Raw genomic sequence first — 22,085 nt, forward strand, 5'->3', positions numbered from 1 at the left:
TTAGAAAATATTTTTTCTCTTGAGCAACCATATGCATTATTTTATTCTAAATTCAGCTTAAAAACATACAATACAATATTTAATTGTCCAGCAGTCTGCTCGCCGCACAGTCATACAGTTCAAAATTGGTTATTTTTATGATTTGATCACTTGAAGCCCCAGAGAATATTCAACTTGTATTAAAATAAATACTTCCCACAAAAGAATTTGTACAAGCCTTATAATTGAATTTTAAATCAAATTAAATTCTTGAAATTAGCTTATTGGGTTTTTACTTTATTCTGATGATGCACAATGGATAATTATTTTTCTTCTATATAAATTTAATTTAAAGTTTTTGAAGAATCAGAAATAATATTAAGAATGTTGGTGAAGAATTTTCGCATGTATTGAAGATTTACTTCAATCAATTCACGTGTAATATGAGCGCTTCAGGCATACTTGGATTAACAAAATTTTTTCGATATATGGGTACATTAGAACGCATTGAATTTTTTTTTTGACGATTTTTTTGTAAAATATTTCTCTTGAAACAAGAAAAGTGTTAAATATTTAACACAAAATTTTTGACGCAATGACGAAAAATTTTTTGCTATGTAATAACGAAAAATAAATATGGATAAATAAAAATACTTGATAGCTTATCAGGGAATATCAACGGTGAACGTCAATAAATGATGCTCAGTGAATTGGAAATCGTTCGAGGACACGTCTACGAAGTGTCAACTATGTGAATGAGGTTGCGTTCTGTTAGGAGATACGAGACAACGTTGGAATGGAAAATTTTTCAACCTTTCTATTTTTCTTTTCCATCATCTTATTTTACTTTCGAACAGCATCATCCTCTTTTATTTTTCATCCTCATGCTCGTACTTCTCCGACATCTTCTTTTTAAAATGCTAATATCACACCATTATATCAGTGCAGGAAAAAAATTTGATATTGTATCTCCTATGCCATACGAAGTACTTTGTACTTTATCGAATTCGCTTTACAACAAATAAGCCGAATCGAATATAATACACAGAATCGCCATTTATAAATTTAATTTAACTTTATACTCAAATATCAAATTTCGTTTTTTACGCCACTTTTATTCTTATAGTAAAAAAGTGAAATTTTACGGAGGTGAAAGAAAAATATAAAAGCTCGTTAAAAAAATACCAACCACCCAAAACTATTTTTATCCTCAAATTTATTGATATTCTCATATCAATTGGTATTTATTTTTGAAAGCTTTCTGTTCGTTTTATGCTGTGTTGGTTAAAGCTTTGTCATAATTTATTATTGATAATAATTACATACAGTTCTATTTCTAACTTTTGAATTACGATGACAGTTATTCATGACATGATTATGTACTTAATATATAAAATATTGATTGAATGTTTTTACTCATAAAGTGAAAATTTAGTAAATTCTTAAAAAAAGTTAGAAACGACATAACATTAAATATTACAAACCATCATGTTAAAAAGTATATTTACTATAGTAAATATTAAACTGTCACTTGTTAAAAATTATAGTTTCAAACAATAAAACTATTATCATTAAAATGGAATGCAAAAAAAAAAAATTTAATATATGCTTAAGCCAAAAATGGCCAGGAAATATGAATGAACTTAAATAAATTACATGAATTGTACAGAGAATGTATAAATCTATATGTAAATATGAATATTCAATAAATATATTTTAATAATAAAAAAAAAGTGATTTTTACAGTTTACTTTTTTCCGTGTATCATATTATAATCTTCAAAGTGAAAATGATAAACATTGAAGTTACAATATTAATTATTATACTTGAACATTTTGTTACTACTTGAAATGTTATTTATCATTTTGTGAATAGTATTTATTATAAATTAATTATTTATTATAGTTTAGTTTTTTTCGTGTATAGTTCAATTTTTAATCGATTTTATATTAAATATTCAGTCAGTATTTTTCACGTTTGTCAACAAATAACCGAAAGACATTTACTAGTTGCACAGGAATCCAAATAAATTCGTGAGTGAACCGCGTGAAATCAATAATCTTGAACATGAGGTGGGATTTTGGTGGAGCTAAAAAGCGCACTCGAGTAACTCGGGGAAAAAAAAAAAAAAAAAAAGTATTGCGAATGAAATGGAAGACATCGGAGTGGATGAGACAGAAAGATGCAGAGAACGGTTGAATGTGGAGTCCGCTATCGCTTGCAATATACTTGCGTTACCAGCGAACGGAAGAGAGGTACAGAATGAGAAACGAAAGGGGAAGAAACGAGAAATTGTGCGAGGGGTAAATATATAAAAGCGAAAAAAGTGGCAAATAATTCGTTCCAATTCCCGAGAATTTCCACAGTTGAGCTGGAACTGCACGATAATACCTTGATAGTATCGAACAAGGTACGAATAGTGATGGAATTTTAACTGAAATGATTTTAAGTAAAAAAGTTTAATGCGATAAAGTTACTTTTTATTGCTCAGAAAATATAAATATTGAGTATTACATTGAAAAGTGATACCTTTGAGCCGTAACTCATACAACCAAACGTCTATTTCAATTTAGTGTACACTATATGATATTAACGATATTAATGTCACTGTGAGTATTAATGCCGTCACTCAAAATAATTATCTAATCGACTATTATATTCCGAGGAACCTTGCGCTAGCAACACTGCCAACAAACGTCCTCAAAAATAACGAATAATGAGTGATGAGAGATTATTATAATTATAATAATACAATGCGATGGATGCACGGCTAGAAATTATGATAACGCTAATCCTAGTTTTGACCTCTTTTAAATTTAAGTTTTCATATTCAACAGCTGACCAATTTGCTAATAAAAAAAACTGCTTTTTTTTAGACAATAGAATCAAATTTTTCATTATTGAGATGTTTCTTTTTAAAAAAACATTTTTTTTTGCGGCGAAAAATTACATGTGATCTGAGGCTTTTCTTATTTTCCTTTTCAAGGGGTGTAATATACTAATTTTGTTATACTCGCTCCAAAAGTACCACTTTTGAGCGCTGGGTGACGCCCGTAAAGAAACTCTTTTCTAGAGACTCTACCATACCGTCTTTTTTTCACGGTCTAGGCCGTAAAGTTTTACCCCCTCCTTTTTTTTTACAAACTTTTCGAGTACACCCAGACGAAATTGAGAGAGATTGTAAAGAAAAAATCACATCCTCGTGTACCGACCAATGATTGTGAGTAAATTTTAAACAGTTACTATTGAGTGGGGCTAAGTATTTCTCTGCTAGCAGTTTATTATGAAGCGGACCTAATGTTAATAAAATAACAACCACGCCATAAATAAATATTAACAAAAAGATAATTAATATAAAATTAAGTTTTGTTACCCTTGTGAAACTTTATAAAATTTAAATATGTCATTGTTTGCCTCCTATCCCTCAAAAGTTAAACTTATGGAGCGATAATAACAAAAAAATATTGTATATCATTCGGCCGTTTTAGTGGCGATTTTGACAACGACTTTTTTCGATATTCGCTTCAATGATTGTGATGCGAATGTTCGAAAACGAGCGTAAATTTCCGTCCTCGGCTACGCCTCGGACGTTAAAATTACACCCTTTTCGAACCTTCCCGCCGCAAACCTTAAACTCATATCGAAATATCGTCGCTCTCAGAAAACCGCCACTTCACGGCCTTGTGACATAAATATCTATTTAATGAGTCATAGCATCAACTTTTGTGAATGATAATGGACACAACACAATAATTTTCATAAAATACACCGAATCAACTCAGTATAGTTTTTAATCCCTTCATACGCTTGATACGTAGAATTTTTTTTAAAACTTTAGTTCAATATTCTTTTGCTTGCACAGAAAAAAATCTGAATAGCGGTTGACTTCTAAAATTTTCAATAAATCTTAAAGAAACTTGGTACATTCATTCTTTGGACGAATGCCTTGAGTAGTGAAGCTGGGGGTGGCACCGACATTACAGGAATCTGTTTTACCAACAGATGGTTTGTGTCTATGCTAATTACAATTTGTCGATATGGGTGACCTGTTTTACCGACAGTTTGAGGATATGGTCGAGGTTTTGCAGGTGGCGCTGGTGGTGAATTCCGCCGCCATCTTACTGTCCGCCATTTCCCCGCTATTTTTAAAATTTATCCGCCATTTTGAATTGTGAATCCGTCATTTGAATCCGCCATTTTGAATCCGTCATCTGGTGGCTGCTATCAGCCATTTGAATCCGCCATCTGGTGGCTGCTATCCGCCATTTTGAATCAGATTTCCGCCATCTGGTGGCTGCTATCTGAAATCCGCCATTATGAATCGGCCATTTTGAATTTTCTATCTGAAATCCGCCATCTGGTGACCGCTATCCGCCATTTTGAATTGTGAATTCACCATTTTGTTAAAAAATGCACCTGTGATCTAACCATCAACTATAGTTGCTTAGATCACAGGTGCATTTCATTGTTCATAATCTGAAAAGGTTTATATATTCAAACTGCATGTATGACGAGTACATGCGAGAAGATACACCATCTGGTGAGGTTTTTGTCAACCTTAGGTTTAAGCCTGTTCAAGGTCATACGCAGTTTTCTTTGTTCTCCTGCGTAGTAGATGACGTCATCAGATAGGTTTGAACCTGTTCAAGGTCGCGTAACTGCGTAGTTTTCTTTGTTCTATTTCTAACTGCGTAGTAGATGACGTCATCAGACAGGTTTAGACTTGTTTTGTGAAAGGGGTGGGGGAAATTTCCACGAACCAGATGACTCATTCTGTTCTAGAATTTTCTTACTGCGCAGTAGATGACGTCATCAAACCGGTTTCGAGGTAGAGGAGTGGGGGTAACTACGCAGTATTTTCTGCCTATATAAGCAGCTCGCTGAGAGCGTACTTCATAAAAAACGAAGTACACGTCTCCAGTGAAGTACCAGTTGTCGACAGACAGTAGTGAAGTATTGGTGATATACATCTTCTGCCTATCAGTATTACTAATTGTAAGTATTCATTTACTGTCTAATTAAAATATGAATTGAATGAAGAATCATTTAATTAATTAAAAAATTTTTACAGCTATCAATCATGGATCTTACCAAGATAAATGAGGTTAATTGTCTTACTCGGATTCTTCCTGTTAAAAAAATGATTCATTTGGAGTTTAATCGAGAATATAAGATTAATGGTATCAAAGCTATTACAACTCAGTATGGGACTAGGATTGTTACCAATCTAAACGATGAATTTAACATTTATCTACCATCTAGAACTATTCAACATTTAAAAGATGATAACTTCCTGAAGAGTTTGAATGAATTAATAGATTCAAACTATCTGTTTCTACGTTTCCATGGTGGAAAATATAATAAATTTGAATTTATTAATTCTAGTCTTGATGTAAAAATGACCAGTGGAATTATTTAATCAATAAAATATTGGATTTCAATATAAATAATTCATTGTTTTTATTTATAATTCCTCACATTTTTAATTTAAGATTAATATTTATAATTCAAATTCAATAAGTTATACTTAATCATAATTTTTTAAGTTACTTATCATAATGATAGTTTGAATTTCGCGCTTCTTGTACTAGAGCCATCTACTATCAGTTTATTCTTAGAGCGTGAAAGCTGTCAATTCATAAATATTAAAAAAATTTTCTAGTTATATATACATATATAGAATAATACATGACTTTTAATTTAAATAAAAGATAAATAATTATTATTAGTTTATAATATTTTGTTATTAATATTATTAATATTTATTTAAATTAAAAGTTATGTATTATTTGATAAACTAATATGGGGTTGATGTGCTCTGTATCGTCAAATCGAAAAATCTTCTATATATTTTGAAAATCAATACTCAGTTTTTATTTTTAAATGGTTATATAAAATAATGCATGACTTTTAATTTAAACAAATATTAATTATAAAATTTTAGAAAACAAAAACTGATTATTGATTATCATAATTAAAAAATCAAAAACCATTACGCCATCTGTTAATAAGTATTAATATCAGTAGTAGTGTTGGAAAATTATTTGAATTTAATAACTAACAATAATTAATTCTATTCTGAATTAAATGTGTTAGGATGAAATAATAATAACAATTATAATTCATTTATTTTAGATTTATTGAGTGCTTACAAACCAATCTTTTAAATTTTTACATTTTCCAAGGCACATAAATCAGATAAACGATCATGATAATTACAAAAATGATTGTTACAAATTTTCATACTTTTTAGAGAGGGACATTTGAAATTATCGAGATCGATTACAATTTTATTATTACAATCAATTAAATTTTGAACCCATAACTTTTTCTCGATACCTTTGACATAAATAATTTTTTTATTACAAGTTAAATAATTGAGAACTTCTTTGAGCTTGTAATATAAAGTTGTTCCAGCATTCCAACCGATTCCATGATAATTTCGGATCAGCCAGGTATTCAGACGTTGATAGTTGGTAGGTAGCACCTTCCAGTGATATGGCGGTTGAAATAGTGTGTATGACAACTCTTCAATATTAACAATATCATGTTGAATTGTTATTGAGGCCAACTCCTTAACAATGAAGCGATTATCAGCTCCTCTGAATCCTTGAACGTCTAGAATGATCTCCATTTTTACTGCTCTTGACAATGAAGAGTGACTGAATGATGACTCTTACAATCAATTCAACCTTTTTATAACCTGATCTCTGGATTTTACCCCCACCACTCGATAATCTTATTGGTTAATTAATAATTTGATTGGTTATTCAAACTACGTCGTAGAGTTTTAAACTGCGTAGTAGATGATGTCATCAGACAGGATTGAACCGGTTCAAGGTCTCGTAGCTGTGCAGTTTTTCTTTGTTCTATTTCTGTTAGGTAGTAGATGACGTCATCTCATTTTTACAGGTTATGTTTATGCTTTCCCGCCATTTAACTCATTTTACAGGTTATGTTTATGCTTTCCCACCATTTAACTTATGATTTCAGGTTATGTTAAACTTCTTGTGCGTCATCTATCATAACTGCGCAGTTTCTATTTTTAGATTATGAGTCATACTATTCTAGAATTTTTCCAACTGCGCAGTAGATGACGTCATTACCTTGCTATAAAAGCAGCGCGCCGCGAGCATACTTCATCGAAGTGAAGTACGAGTGAAGTACCATAGTGTTGTGTGTTAGAAAATATCAAGCTTTTGAAATCTGCTGTTCTGAAACTGTTTTCTGAAGCCTGCTACCAGCTGTTGAAATCTGCTACCTCGTGCTGGAATCTGCTACTTAAAATCTGCTGAAGAAATCTCAATCATGGCACCGTACCGTAAACATCCTGTTACCGATACAATGCATGAAATTGAGAGATCAACAACTTTCAAGCGTGTCAAAGTTGAAGATAAAACTCCAAGCCCGTTGATGTTCAAGAGGATGTGTGAACTTGAGGTGGGAAAAACTTACAAGCTAACTGGGATTAGAACGGTTATGACAGATCATGGACTCAACGTTGAAATCGATCTGGAAAACCACTTTTCTACGTTCTTCCCTGCTACCACCAACCAGAAATATCTCAACAATCCTGATATGATATTTAAAATGAAATTTTTAATCTTATGCAATACTTTAAATCGACACTACATTGGGGCCAATTATAATAAATTCAAGCTTATTAATCACTCTGGGAAATCAATTACAGAAATTGTGAGAGAATTGTGTTTTGATATGTGCACTTAACTTTTATTCTAAATAATTGTTTTATACTTAACTTTTATACTAAATAATTTTTATACTTATTCTAGTAAGGTTTATAGTTAAAAACGCAAAATTACAAAAAAGTTTTTTCTTTATTTGCTATTTTTAATTACATTAAGTTTATTGATTATTTTTAATCACAATAAGTTTTTAGATTAGTATAGGATCAATAATTTTATTTAATTCTTGTATTCGTCGGCGACATCGATCTCCGTCTCTTGCTGCTTGTTCCCATGGACCTTTCCTCGCTTGTCTGGATGCAAAGTCCCACACATACATGTAATGTATGGTGGGCTTGGGGTCAAACTGTACCATTAAGTAAGTTTTCTCACAGTGCTGCTGATGGGATTGTACTCAACTATTCGGTCGTGAATTATTAAGCAGTAAGCAGCAGTTTGATTTGGAAACTGTGCTGAAGATTCAAACTCCAGACGTATATCCACAGGTCCAGACTTGATTGACTCGTTCTGCTTGGAACAGTCAATTATATACAGAGGTGCTGTACTTAGAAATTTTTTCTTAGCCAATAGCGGTTCAGCTTCTTTCCCATAGTAAGCACTTTGAAAATTTGTGTACATATCAAACATCAAGGCATACTGATTATGCACAATGTTGAGGTTCAAATTTCCATATGGATAATTCTGAGAGTTCAAGAACAGCTTAATGTCTCTTATGCTGCAGTGATCAAACTCGCTTGCGTTTTGATTCGATTGATTCTTTCTTGCTGTTTGGAATCCAAGGATAACAAAACGAGGTTTCTCAAGCTGATTTGTCGTTTTGATTACCCAAATATGCTTGTGGGTAGCTGGTAGCAGTGGATACTCATACAATTCCCAAGTCCGGAAACTGATTGGAATAGCTGGATCGGAGGTTATGTAATTCAACACCTCGATTTTTTGCTTGTCAGACATTGTTATGTATGGTACAATCCACTCAATTATTTGAATCGTAATTGAAACATTTTCATTCTCAACGGTAACAACATAAGCATTTTGATCAGTATTTGATCTGATCAGTATCAATTCATGCTTGGCATTCACGATAATTCGTTGATAATCTTCAGCAAATCCAAGAATGAAACTCAGCGGTACTGAGACATCAAAGTAACCGCTATTATCAGTCAGCTTGTTGTCATCTTCATTAACAATCCAACCAGCATTTTCCAGAATATTTTGTTGTCCCGGACTCAGAGAAGCGTATCCTTTCATAACACTGGTGATACCAACATTCTTACATCTATCGATTTCTACACCATTGAGTTCATAACGTATCTCTTCAAACATATGACAAACAGCCATGTTGACCATCTTCGTAGTAGCACTTACAGCAGTACCATCAGCTTTCCTCATTCTTCCATAAAAATGTAATGTGCTTTTGCTTGGGAGCAAGCACAGATCTTGATGTTGAACAGCAATCCTGATTTCATCACTGTTGTTGAATGTTGATGATGCATATGGTAAGTGTGAATGAGCTTCACAGTGTGCAATAGACTCATCGAAAATAATTGATTTTTTTATATCTAAGATTTCCGCCATGGTATCACACAAGCTAGACAACAAAAATTTATTTTTATCTTGTGAATTTTCCACGTAATTTTAGTCCTAGACTTTTTAGGAACTCTGCGTTTTGACGTGTCAACACTTTCAGAGCTCGATGATGACTGATAATCTTTGGACATCCTGCAATCCTTTTATACCCATTACCAGTCTTTGTCTCATATACGATACCCATTACAGACTTTTTATATGCAGTCTTATCGTTATAGTCTCGCCACGGAAATTTGCTATTCTCCCGTCCTGATCAACAATGCGGAGCCTCAAGTTGTGTATTGCTCGTACGGCGACTGGTAGGTAAATGATGTTTGTTGGCACTTCCACTATCTTATATCCTGCTGGAACCCTCGGGGAAAAATTCATGGATTGTGTGATTCTTCTCACCATTGATGTACGATCCAGTAGTTATATTGCACTCGACTCTCAGAGCATTGATTTTCAATAATTTGACTGGTAAATCAGATTTATGTGCTGTGTTAGGTTCAAGCACGCGGTTGGTAAATCCAAGTAATGATCCAATGGAATCTTCAGGCTCAAAATTTATATATTGATCACATCTTATTTCACTTCTCAACTCATTGTTGTTTGCTTTTAAAGTGAAACTTAGTTCAGGTAATGTATTGTTTATATAAGTTTCAATATCTTTAATTTCATAACTCCCTGTTGGTATAGTTATTTCTTGAAATCTCTTGATTGTACTTCTTTTGGATCTTTTTGATGACACATAAAATTTATTAGCACCAACATCAATATTTGGTATTGAATTAAATGTCAGGAGCTTAACGAGTCCAAGTACATAATTTTTTGTTGGTGATAGCTCAATCGGCGGAAAATAATTTGCCTCCAGTATGGAGGAGTTTCCGGATAGTGTCAAGGTGAATGACTCTGCCATGACTGACGCTTGTTGTCCCGACTCACTTCAATTTATAGTTGTCCAGCCAGGAATTTTAAGCACAAATGTCCACATATGATTGTATCAAAGTCTTGACATCTTTTATGATTGTTGGTGTGAATCGTGACATGGTTACCATCAAGCTGTTTGGTCCAAGCAGACTCCATCCGGATCCCTCGTCTTCAAATTCTTCAATTCTTTGAAGTAATTTGTCGTATACATGTTCACTGTACCAATCCTGGAGAGATGTAGCAGGGAGAATCTCACGACTTTTAGTGATGAAAGACTTTCGCTCTTCTACATCTTCTTGTTTCCGGAATGTACAAAAGAGTTCAACATTCACTTTCAGCCCTGCCAGATCTCTCAAGACACTCTGTACCTTGTTGATGATGATGTCCCGTGAGGCCTGGAGAAATGATGCTGGATCTTTGTGATGCTGGTTGACAACACATCCAGTCTGGATATTACCAGCGAAAGCGTTTTCCAAGTACCCGCCATTTGACTCCTTGGTTAAGATCTCCACCAACAACTAGGTTACCGAGTCTGGAGAACTGATCGGCAAACCAGTTGAGTTGGTTGATGTGTGCTTGAATACTTCGTCTCACTTGAATTGATGTTCCAGGATCGAGTAATATAGTGTTGAAGTACTGGATAGTTTCATTGCACACCCTTAAACACCTTTGACGATGATTATCAGTGAGCTGCTCTCCTAACAGATCAGCATATGAGACAGCAATAGTGTCCACCAAGTTTTTGAGAGCCTCAATGAGGTTAGGTGGAGCCATCTTGGGAAGACGCACACTTCACTACTGTCTGTTTACACAATATTGAAGGTTATGCACACTGTTTATAGGTTATATACACTGTTTATAGGTTATGTACACTTTTATAGGTTATATACACTGTTTGTAGGTTATATACTAGGGTGGGTCAAAAAAATCGAATAATTTATTTTTGATTTTATACTCTGAAAAATAGGTTCGTAGACACCTAAAAAGAATTCTCTCCAAGTATAAGCTCTTAATTATAACGGGAAGGTCCTCCGCTTTGCGGGTTTCTATTTTTTTCGAATAATCAGATAAAAAAATTTATATCTCGCTTCCAACTGCTTGGAAAAATATTCCGTGGCATAGATTTTGTGAGAAATTGAATGCTTTACAAAAAAGGTCTCTTATGACTTTTTCAAAAACTCAACCGATTAAAAGATATTCATAGTTGAAGTTTGGCTATTTTAAGGAAAATATTCGTTTTTATTATGAATTTTATAAGTCGATGAAAAAAATTATTTCGGATTGCGGAACTCATGATTTTGTAGGAAATTTACTGCTCTACAAAAATGGTCTCTTATGATTTTTGATGAAGTGAAGCCGTTACGAGATATTCATCGTCAAACATTAACGAATATCAATATTTCCAGTTTTTGATCAATAATTCGATAAATTTTAATTTAAACTATGAGTTTCAGGAAAATTTACATAAATTTGAGTTTCGATCGATAATGAAATGTTATAATAAGTTAGATAAAGAATTATTGGAATTATCATTGATTTTCCTTGGAGAAATGCCTCAAGAAAAGATTTCTTTCAAACGTCCTGGTGCTGTTCATCATGCTAGATGGATGGCTAAGGCCATTTATAGTTTGAAAATGTATCTATTCAGAGATGAATTCAAACTCTCTCAGAAAGAATTGCATGGTCTTCGTCATTTCTGTATTTTTATAGTCACATTGTATTTAAAAGCTTGGTTTTCATCAACTTCTGCAACAACTGCTGCTTATCATGACTTGCAGTTTATGAAAAATTTATTGGAGTACAAACATATCAATCCTTTGATTTCTTCAGCTACGTGTGAAAAAATGATTTCGCACTTATGGTATTTGAGCGATGAACTTGCCATTTTATCACTGTTTGACGATGGCGTTCCATTAGAAGTAAAAAAACGTATTGTTGAAGCTGTTAATACTCGTGAAGGTACAGATTCTAAAGCTAAAAGATTTGAATTCATTGGCGCAGAGAACTCTGAGTGACTTTGTGTCTAAAAAGTCATTAAATCTTTTCAAAATCTTCGATCTACCGTATGACTTTCTTGATGTCGATGTTGAATTATGGCCTACTAATGAGAGTTACTACTAATGAAAATAAAGAATACTTTCAACAACTAAAAGTTGTCAATGATTCAGCAGAGCGAGCTGTTGCATTAGTCAGTGAATATAATCAATGCTTGACAAAAAATGAAGAACAATTCCAGTACTTATTGCAAGTTGTCAAAGAACATCAAAAAACATTCCCAAATTGTAATAAAAGAAATTATTTATAGTAATAGCGTACTGTTATGTTAAAAATATAGACAATTATATTGCAATTGATAATTCAATAAAAAATTTATCTATAAAAAAGTTAAATACTGGTTGTTTCTCACTTGATTCAATACTTTTCATATTAAATTTGACAAAGAAATATGTCATTCACTTCAAATTAAACTAATCATTGGCTATATGTCGAAAAAAATGCTCTAATTTCTTGTTTTAATGCAATCAGACAAGCTCAAGACAGAAAACAATATTAAAAAAATTGTTTATAACATTTCTTTATCGATCGAAACTCAAATTTATGTAAATTTTCCTGAAACTCATAGTTTAAATTAAAATTTATCGAATTATTGATCAAAAACTGGAAATATTGATATTCGTTAATGTTTGACGATGAATATCTCGTAACTGCTTCACTTAATCAAAAAATCATAAGAGACCATTTTTGTAGAGCAGTAAATTTCCTACAAAATCATGAGTTCCGCAATCCGAAATAATTTTTTTTCATTGACTTATAAAATTCATAATAAAAACGAATATTTTCCTTAAAATAGCCAAACTTCAACTATGAATATCATTTAATCGGTTGAGTTTTTGAAAAAGTCATAAGAGACCTTTTTTGTAAAGCATTCAATTTCTCACAAAATCTATGCCACGGAATATTTTTCCAAGCAGTTGGAAGCGAGATATAAATTTTTTTATCTGATTATTCGAAAAAAATAGAAACCCGCAAAGCGGAGGACCTTGCCGTTATAATTAAGAGCTTATACTTGGAGAGAATTCTTTTTAGGTGTCTACGAACCTATTTTTCAGAGTATAAAGTCAAACATAAATTATTCGATTTTTTTGACCCACCCTATTATATACACTGTTTATAGGTTATGTTCACAATAGTTTATACACACACTGAATTTACACGATAGTTTTTGGTACACTGGACTACAGTTTATGCACACAATAGTTTTTGCACACTGGACTATACTCGCGTACTTCACAACACTAAACTTTACTATATTTTATATAACACTGAATACTGTTTAATCATGAGAGATGTACTTTATTTTTTATGAAGTACGCTCTCAGCGAGCTGCTTATATAGGCAGAAAATACTGCGTAGTTACCCCCACTGCTCTACCTCGAAACCGGTTTGATGACGTCATCTACTGCGCAGTAAGAAAATTCTAGAACAGAATGAGTCATCTACTGTGCAGTTAGAAAATTCTAGAACAGAATGAGTCATCTGGTTCGTGGAAATTTCCCCCACCCCTTTCACAAAACAAGTCTAAACCTGTCTGATGACGTCATCTACTACGCAGTTAGAAATAGAACAAAGAAAACTACGCAGTTACGCGACCTTGAACAGGTTCAAACCTATCTGATGACGTCATCTACTACGCAGGAGAACAAAGAAAACTGCGTATGACCTTGAACAGGCTTAAACCTAAGGTTGACAAAAACCTCACCAGATGGTGTATCTTCTCGCATGTACTCGTCATACATGCAGTTTGAATATATTAATCTTTTCGGAATATAAACAATGAAATGCACCTGTGATCTAAGCAACTATAGTTGATGGTTAGATCACAGGTGCATTTTTTAACAAAATGGTGAATTCACAATTCAAAATGGCGGATAGCGGTCACCAGATGGCGGATTTCAGATAGCAAATTCAAAATGGCGGATTTCAGATAGCAGCCACCAGATGGCGTAAATCTGATTCAAAATGGCGGATAGCAGCCACCAGATGGCGGATTCAAATGGCTGATAGCAGCCACCAGATGACGGATTCAAAATGGCGGATTCAAATGACGGATTCACAATTCAAAATGGCGGATAAATTTTAAAAATGGCGGGGAAATATCGGACAGTAAGATGACGGCGGAATTCACCACCAGCGCCACCTGCAAAACCTCGACCATATCCTCAAACTATCGGTAAAACAGGTCACCCATATCGACAAATGGCAATTAGCATGGACACAAACCATTTGTTGGTAAAACAGATTCCTGTAATGTCGGTGCCACCCCCAGCTTCACTACTGCCTTGAATGAGTTCGACAATAATCGAGCAAAATCGGTCAATTAGTTCAGAAATGGTAGTCATTTAAAATTTTCAAAATAGTGAAAATTGTAAGTTGGTTCTTTTATCATTGAATATTTTTTGAGTATAAAGAGATAACTAATTTCGGAAAAGTTCACATAAAAGCTTATGAAATTACCTTTTATTTGACCTCTTAGATATTTATTTGTAAAATTTACTTTAAAAGTAATTACGAAATGAATGAAGATAATCTATTTCTAAAAAATCTAGCTTCTACTTCGGTGGTGGTCGAACGACGTTTTTCTTTAATGTACAGCTAACATAAGAACATTGAAATTTCGAAATTTTACGTTCAGAAGTTAAAAAATTTTTATAGATTAAAATTTTAATTTTTTTTGCTGTTCTTTTGTACTAAAAGTGCTTCTATTTAATTTTAGTAGATGCTTTATTATTTGATTGTATTTTTATTTAAAAAAAAAAAAAAAAAAAAATATACAAAAACATTAAATAGAAAGTATGATGTGACGTCAATTGAATGAATAAAATTATCCTGAAATTAAATTATAAATCTAATTAAAATAATATTGAAAAAACGTCAATAGTACGAATAATTTTCATAAAAATTTTTATTCAAATTAAAAAATATTATTGTGGAATGTTTTTATATTAAAAACACAGAAATGTCTTTTTTGTGCACGCTGGGTGGTTTTTAACGAACTCACATAGCGCATGACAGCCGCAATTCGGGTACTCATAAACTTGGACGTGGATATTTTTTTCGAACGGATTGGCACCGTTGACAACTGAAATGAGCGGCGTTGACAGCCCCGAAGACTTTGATCTATAGCTGAATTATTATTTTTCGTTCCCGTTTCCACCTGCTACTTCATATCACTGCGATGACCGAAATGTTATTTTTTATCAATACCATTTATATACACATAAATATGCATGTGGATATGTATGAGCGTAGAGAGATAGAAAATGAAAAATAAATTAAAAGGAAAAATTAAAAGAAAAACTAAAAGAGAAGTTAAATTTATCACGCAAGGTGATACGTATTTGGTTCATTCGGCGTATGCTTTTTTAAAATGGGTCAACTATGTATGTATATTTGATATATACATGTCAATATATAAATGTGTTTGCATAAATGTGTTTATAGACGTTTTTTAACGTACTAGTGCAAGAGAATCCAATAAAGTAAAAAATTATATACCTTGCTGCTACCGACAGCTTGGTTTCTATTTTTCTCTTCTCTGCTTTCATATATATCTGTATACGTATGTATATTTATATAGATTTATATAGATATATATGTAATTCTGAGGCAAAATATATAAATGTTTGTGAGTGTCCGAGATAAAACGAAATATTATTTAAAAAGAAAAAACTTTCTTGTTTTTAATTAATTATTGACAATGGTTTTATTTTCTCAGTAGAATGAAAATTAATATTTAACAAGTACCGGTAGTGATTTATTATTAAATAATCAAAATAATTATTCATTCAGAAAACGTAAAAAGAATTTTTATGAATAAAGGATATTTTTTACTGGCATGCTAAGCACTCTAATAAATTTTTTATTTGGATGGTTTTTAAGTTTTACTTTAGTGACTGATATGGAAAAAAAATCTATTATTGATAAATAAAAATGTTCAGTTATGTATCTTAGTTTTGTAAGTTTTTGAGAAAATTGTAAAATGTTTCTAAGTTTACTCATGTTTTTAAAATATTTGACAGAATTTGTAAAAATACGTTGCAAAATATGTTATCCGACAATTTATGACCGTCAAGATTCGAGTAGTAAATAAGCCCTTTAATGACCTAGACTAACCTTCGACATAAACGTACAAATTTTTACAACCCATCTTATCAGATGGTGACAAGACCACTTTCTACTTAACAATCTTCTCACACTTAGTTTAAAGAACCCTTCTTTTAAATAAATAATACCCTCTCTTATCGTTTACAACAATTTCCCAACTCCATTTATTTTCCACCAATCATAAACCAAAATACTCTTCCCAAAATTTCACTTCCTGCTTGAAGATCGTTTAACTAAAAATCGACTGAGATAGTTACTGACAAACCATTGACCAAGCTGGCCGAGCGTTTTACCTAACCTTATACCGACCTTTCGACCGATCAAATTTATGTAAAGCAAAATCAGTGTTCAATTTTTAATAAATCATTTATTGAAACTAACTATTGTGAACTTTATAATTAAACATCACAAATTTCTTATCGAATAACCCCCCAATAATTTGCATGAAAACAAAAAAAAAATTCAATCTCAGTCGATTCTGTTGGGACTTATAGTCAAGCAACCTTGCACACTGTCGTTGAGTATGCCCGGGAAAAAATGATCAAACCTGCCAATGCCTATTCATGCCTGAAGCGTTAAATACACTCAGGTCTGATCAGGCCTGTCCATGTCTAATCAGGCCTACAATAGCCTCTGCATGGTATGAAATTTGATGAAAATTTTTTCTTTGACGAAAAAAACTTTTTTGGTCATGACAAAATGTGCAAAATTATTTTTATCATTACGTTTAAATAATTTTGGAATAGAAAATTTGTTACATTTCCTATGGAATGTCTTGGTCTGCTCTGCTCCTGCCTAATATTAAAATCATTACTTATTTCATTATTTAAATAAATGTGATGTTATAATGAGATTCGGTTGAATAAATAAATTAGGACTATCAAAGTATATTATAAAATCAATTTTCATCTTGTATTTATGATAAACTTATTTGATACGTTATGTACTTCATAAAATTGTTGTCACATAAGATAGCAACTCAGCAGGCGGGAACTTCAAGGTACACGGATATCACCAAAGTTAAGCAGCATTGAGCGTGATTAGTAGTTGGATGGGTGACTCCTGGTGTTACTGCCGTATAATTATTATATGTAATCATTTTTTTTTTATTTTAATTCATTATAGAGAATTGCGTATGACTCTATCAAGTACTATATCCGTAAAATAAAGCAAAATAATTCATTAAAAGTAACAATGGGCTTTCAGACCTGACCATGCCTGATCAGGCGTGGTCATTTTTCATGCCTGATCAAGCCTGAAGACTCATGTCTGATCATTTTTTCCCGGGTGAGTCACTGGGCTAATGCCTGATGAATAATTTGTACATTCGTATCGTATTTTAGTATTTACTGAACCTCTGTACTGTTAGCACCTAATTTTTCCTTTGTTTTATATTCTTAGCTTCTTATATCTTGTGAACCAATTTATGAAGAGAAATTGATATTTCCTTGCTTTATTATTTTGGAATTGATTCTATGCTAAGTACTAAACTCTAATTTAATTTAGGAAACAATAAAATTTAAATAATTCCAGCTATTCAAGCTTAAGTTGAAATTTTTAATGAAAAGATATCGAACTTCAGAAGACAAGATTTTGATTTATTGATATTTATTTACGATGAATCATAATAATAATTATTATTGATGATATATTGATTTAAATAGAATTTATTACGCATTTAGAAATACAATTTCTAGACATTTAGTACTGAAACTTAGTAGTCTACCTAGTACTCTATTCGTTAAAACCATAAATGGTATTCTGACAACATACCTCGAAAATCTCTTAAGTCACATATAACCCTTATAAAATCAGAATAAAAATTCTCATAAAATGATAAAACAATAAATTAAACTTATTTCATTAGCTGTTACGGCCTCTACATAGAAATACGTTTGGCCTTTTCAATTAAAAAATTACTCGCAAAAAAAACTTTGAAAGTTCTTTTTTTTTTTTTTCCAATTCTCAATGAGTACTTTTTTGACAAATTGATAGAAAGCGCTCACCTGAGAATAAGCGAAAAAAGTATAATTTTTTTTTCCGTACCATATCAGTCACCGATAGCAAGAAAAATAATTATTCTCCACTGCATATCGACAAAAGCATTCAAATCTAAATAAAAATAAGCAAACAAGACATTGTTGAGATATTTTAATAGGTTTTGAAATATGGATACAATTTTAAAAAATCTTAAGCTTTTAGTGAAATAGTTAATGAATAAATTAAACGACTTATTATTAAGAAAAAATTGGGTTTTCTTTTAATCAAGAAATTGTATTCTTGTTATTTACTTTTGTCTGATATTCAAAGTTTAATTAATATATTCCGACTTTTCGTTATCGTTTCCCTCAATCTCTTAGTAAAATAAACGATAGAAGTAGAACATAAAAAATTAATTATTTCTTCAGTAACCGAACAGAATTTTTTTTTTTTGAGTTAAAATGTTTTTACACATTAAAATTTCGACTCCATCGTTCGGAACTCTACTGTTAGTATAATATTTGTCCATCACATCTAGAGTGCCCAACTATTGATCGAGTTACCCTACTTGAGAGAAAAGGAAGAGTTGTTTCGTTATTGAAAAGAAATTTTCAAATTAATTTATTGTTCGCTGGGTCGAATAATTCTGTTTATGCTACATTTGTGGTAAATGTAAACATTTTATGCTCGATGTACATCAAAATTCATTTTTTTTCTTAAGCCAAATGGAAAATTCCGGAGATAGCCGGTGCCAGATTCTTGAGAGTTGATAGGAGAAAAAAATGACGGTCATCTCACATATTTTCATCTCTTCATTTTTGTAAGTAAACAATTTTAAAGTAGAAATTTTAATGGAATTTGATAATTTTTTTCAATTTTCTTATCGAATGCGTCATAAATAATAATTAAATCATGATATTAATCATTTGATAATTAATAATTGATACTTAGACATCGAATATTCAGTAAAAGATCGTGAATATTATCATTTAAAATTTAAGTTTCTTGAAATAAATTATTTTTATCGGAAAAATATTTCTCGGATAATTTAAAGTTTTTTTCAGTTCTATCCAATTCAAGAAAAAAACAGTTACATTTTTTTCAATTTATAATAGAAACTATATTAGTAAAGTATCCTGAGATTGAAATTGGAATCATTACAGTTTAACAATAGAATTTTTACGCACTCTTCAGGAACATTTTTTAACGATAACATTGTAATTTAAAAATAATTTCCATGAAATAGGGTAGAAGTACCGTTTTTAGTCACCTTAGCACCGTTTTTGGCCAGTTGACATTTTAATTAATTTTTAAAAAACTAGCTGTTACCCGCCCGCTCCGCTGGGCACTTTATAGAATTGTAGTTTTAGATCTAGACATGAAATTCAATTGGAGTATTATTTTGACTTGCACAGGTTCCGCATTCCATCGAATAGGAAGTAGAATTTATTGAAATCCGTATTAAGATGATCTCTACATGACAAACAAAAGATCCTTACCAAATTTGCAGTTTTTTGAAGCTTATTTTAAGAATAAAGATTTTTTATTGTTAACACCCACCCCCGCGATCTTGATTGGAGGTGATTCGGTGTAAAATCCGTTCTTAGATCATTTTTGTATCACATGTAGATGACTTCTATTAAATTTGGAGTCTATAGGAACTATAGCTTGGAAATTAAAAATTTTCATTGTTAATACCTACCCCCGCAACCCTCTGTGGGGTAAGATATCGTAAAATTCATTGATAGATTATTTCTACATCTTTTACAGAAGATTCCTACCAAATTTGAAGTCGATAGGAGCTATAATTTGAAAACGGGAATTTTTCATTTTTAATGCCCCCGCAACCCCCCTTGTGGGTGGAATTTCGTAAAATCCATTCTTAGCTGACCTCTACTCGGCGAAAGGAATATTCCTGCCAAATTTCAAGTCTCTAGGTCTTATAGTTCCAGAGATATCGTGATGAGTGACTATATCTACAGAAAGTCTCCTATATATATATATATATATATATATATATATATATATATATATATATATATATATATATATATATATATATATATATATATATAAATTGTAATATTATATTTTTGTTGAGTTTTAAAAAATTTTAATTAAACCAAATTGAGTTTGCAATTGTTTATTAATATAAATTCATTTCCATCGTTTATTTAAACAATAAATGGCCATAAACGGTACAGTGGCCACAAATGGTACTTCTACCCTACACTGATAGAAGGATTTATTAACTATTAATAATTTAATTTATTTGAAGACAATTATTTAATTTATTAAATTTTAATGAATATATTTTAACATTCAACAAATATTTATTTGGGAGGAAAATACATTTATCAACTGTTAATAAATATTTTGTTGAGTGAATTTTTTTCGCTTGCAATGTCACATGATATCAAGATTGTTTATAAACAAAAAATCATCTTTATAAATTATTTACATTAATTAAATGACATTATAATAACTTTTATTGCAAAATACCAAATTCTATTACAGCTCATAATTATTTTTTATATTTGTAAATATTAAAAACATTAATTTATTTAGTGAATTAAATTATTATCATGTATTCCAGCTATAGGGTTATAAAAAGTGTTAAAAGAAAATTGCTATTTTTGCTTTTTATTTTGAATAAATATTTGTTAACAGTTAATAAATATTCATTAACCATTAATAAATATTTATTAACAGTTAATAAATTGTACTTAATAAATGAATCATCAACTGTTAATATTTATTAAATCCTATGATATTAAAAAATCATTTATTAACAGTTAATAAAGCTTATTTAATGTTTAACATTGATTTTTCGAATTTTTAAATAAATTATTTAGCATTTGAAAAATTTTATTTTTAAATCGTAATTATTTCAAATTTTTTCTCAAAGCGCCTAGCTGATAAAATATTCACGGTAAACCGAGCTTATTCTACTCGTATTTTTTCTATAAACATTTCGAACACTCAAAAAATGTTTTCAATAGAAACGATCAATAAATGCGTGTCTCATACGTTGAATTTTTGACAGAAATTTTTTTCCCTTTCATTCATTATAATGAGTATGTAAAAAAATTCCAACGTGAACCTGAAGTATAATAAATAAATAATAAAATCTAAAAAAAACTGACCTTGCACTTGGGATACTCTTCCTGGGGTGTGGGTCTTTTCCACCCCAAAAGCGGCGGGATGCAAATAAGCGCGGACATGAGCCAAACAAGTGTGATCATGAGAGCAGCTCGAGCAGGTGTCCGCTTCTTGAGGTACTCCACAGCCTGGGTAATGCTCCAATATCTATCTAAGCTTATCAAACACAAGTTCATGATACTCGCGGTGCAAAGCAGTACGTCCATCGCGGAGTAAATATCACACCACCAGTACCCGAAAATCCAGTAGCCCATGATTTCGTTGGCGAGGGAAAAGGGCATGATCAGAAGCCCGAGAAAAAAGTCAGCTACCGCTAGACTGGCGATGAACCAGTTCTGGATATTCTTAAGCGCCTTTTCGGTAGCTATCGCTATTATAACAAGCATGTTGCCGACGACGACAATAATCATGAGTATCGTCGCAGCGATCGATGCAAATATTATTTGTATCAGGCTGTAGCCCGAGGGGTACAGACCTTCAATATAAGTTTCGTTGTTATCACTGGCATTACCGGTATTGTTATAACTACCCACCAAAATTCCGTCGAATTCTCCGTAACTGTTATTGAAGTAACTGCCATTAAGCTCGTCCATCGTT

At 31.7% G+C, this 22,085-nt stretch overlaps 1 protein-coding gene across 1 annotated transcript in view; it reads right to left on the reverse strand.

Moving 5' to 3' along the window:
• Positions 1–21,598, reverse strand: part of Octalpha2r (alpha2-adrenergic-like octopamine receptor) — a 254,646-nt gene extending 233,048 nt beyond the window's left edge. Inside the window, exon 1 of the mRNA XM_074244529.1 lies at positions 21,473–21,598. Coding sequence (XP_074100630.1) covers positions 21,473–21,571 — 99 coding nt within the window. The 5' untranslated portion in view covers positions 21,572–21,598. The remainder of the gene's footprint in view (positions 1–21,472) is intronic.
• Between the last annotated feature and the right edge of the window lie 487 nt (positions 21,599–22,085).

This window comes from Cotesia typhae, unplaced genomic scaffold (genome assembly GCF_013202065.1).
Source record: "Cotesia typhae breed Kobodo isofemale line unplaced genomic scaffold, CoteBio_Ctyphae contig_43, whole genome shotgun sequence".
In the NCBI taxonomy this organism is placed as follows: Eukaryota; Metazoa; Arthropoda; class Insecta; order Hymenoptera; family Braconidae; genus Cotesia; species Cotesia typhae.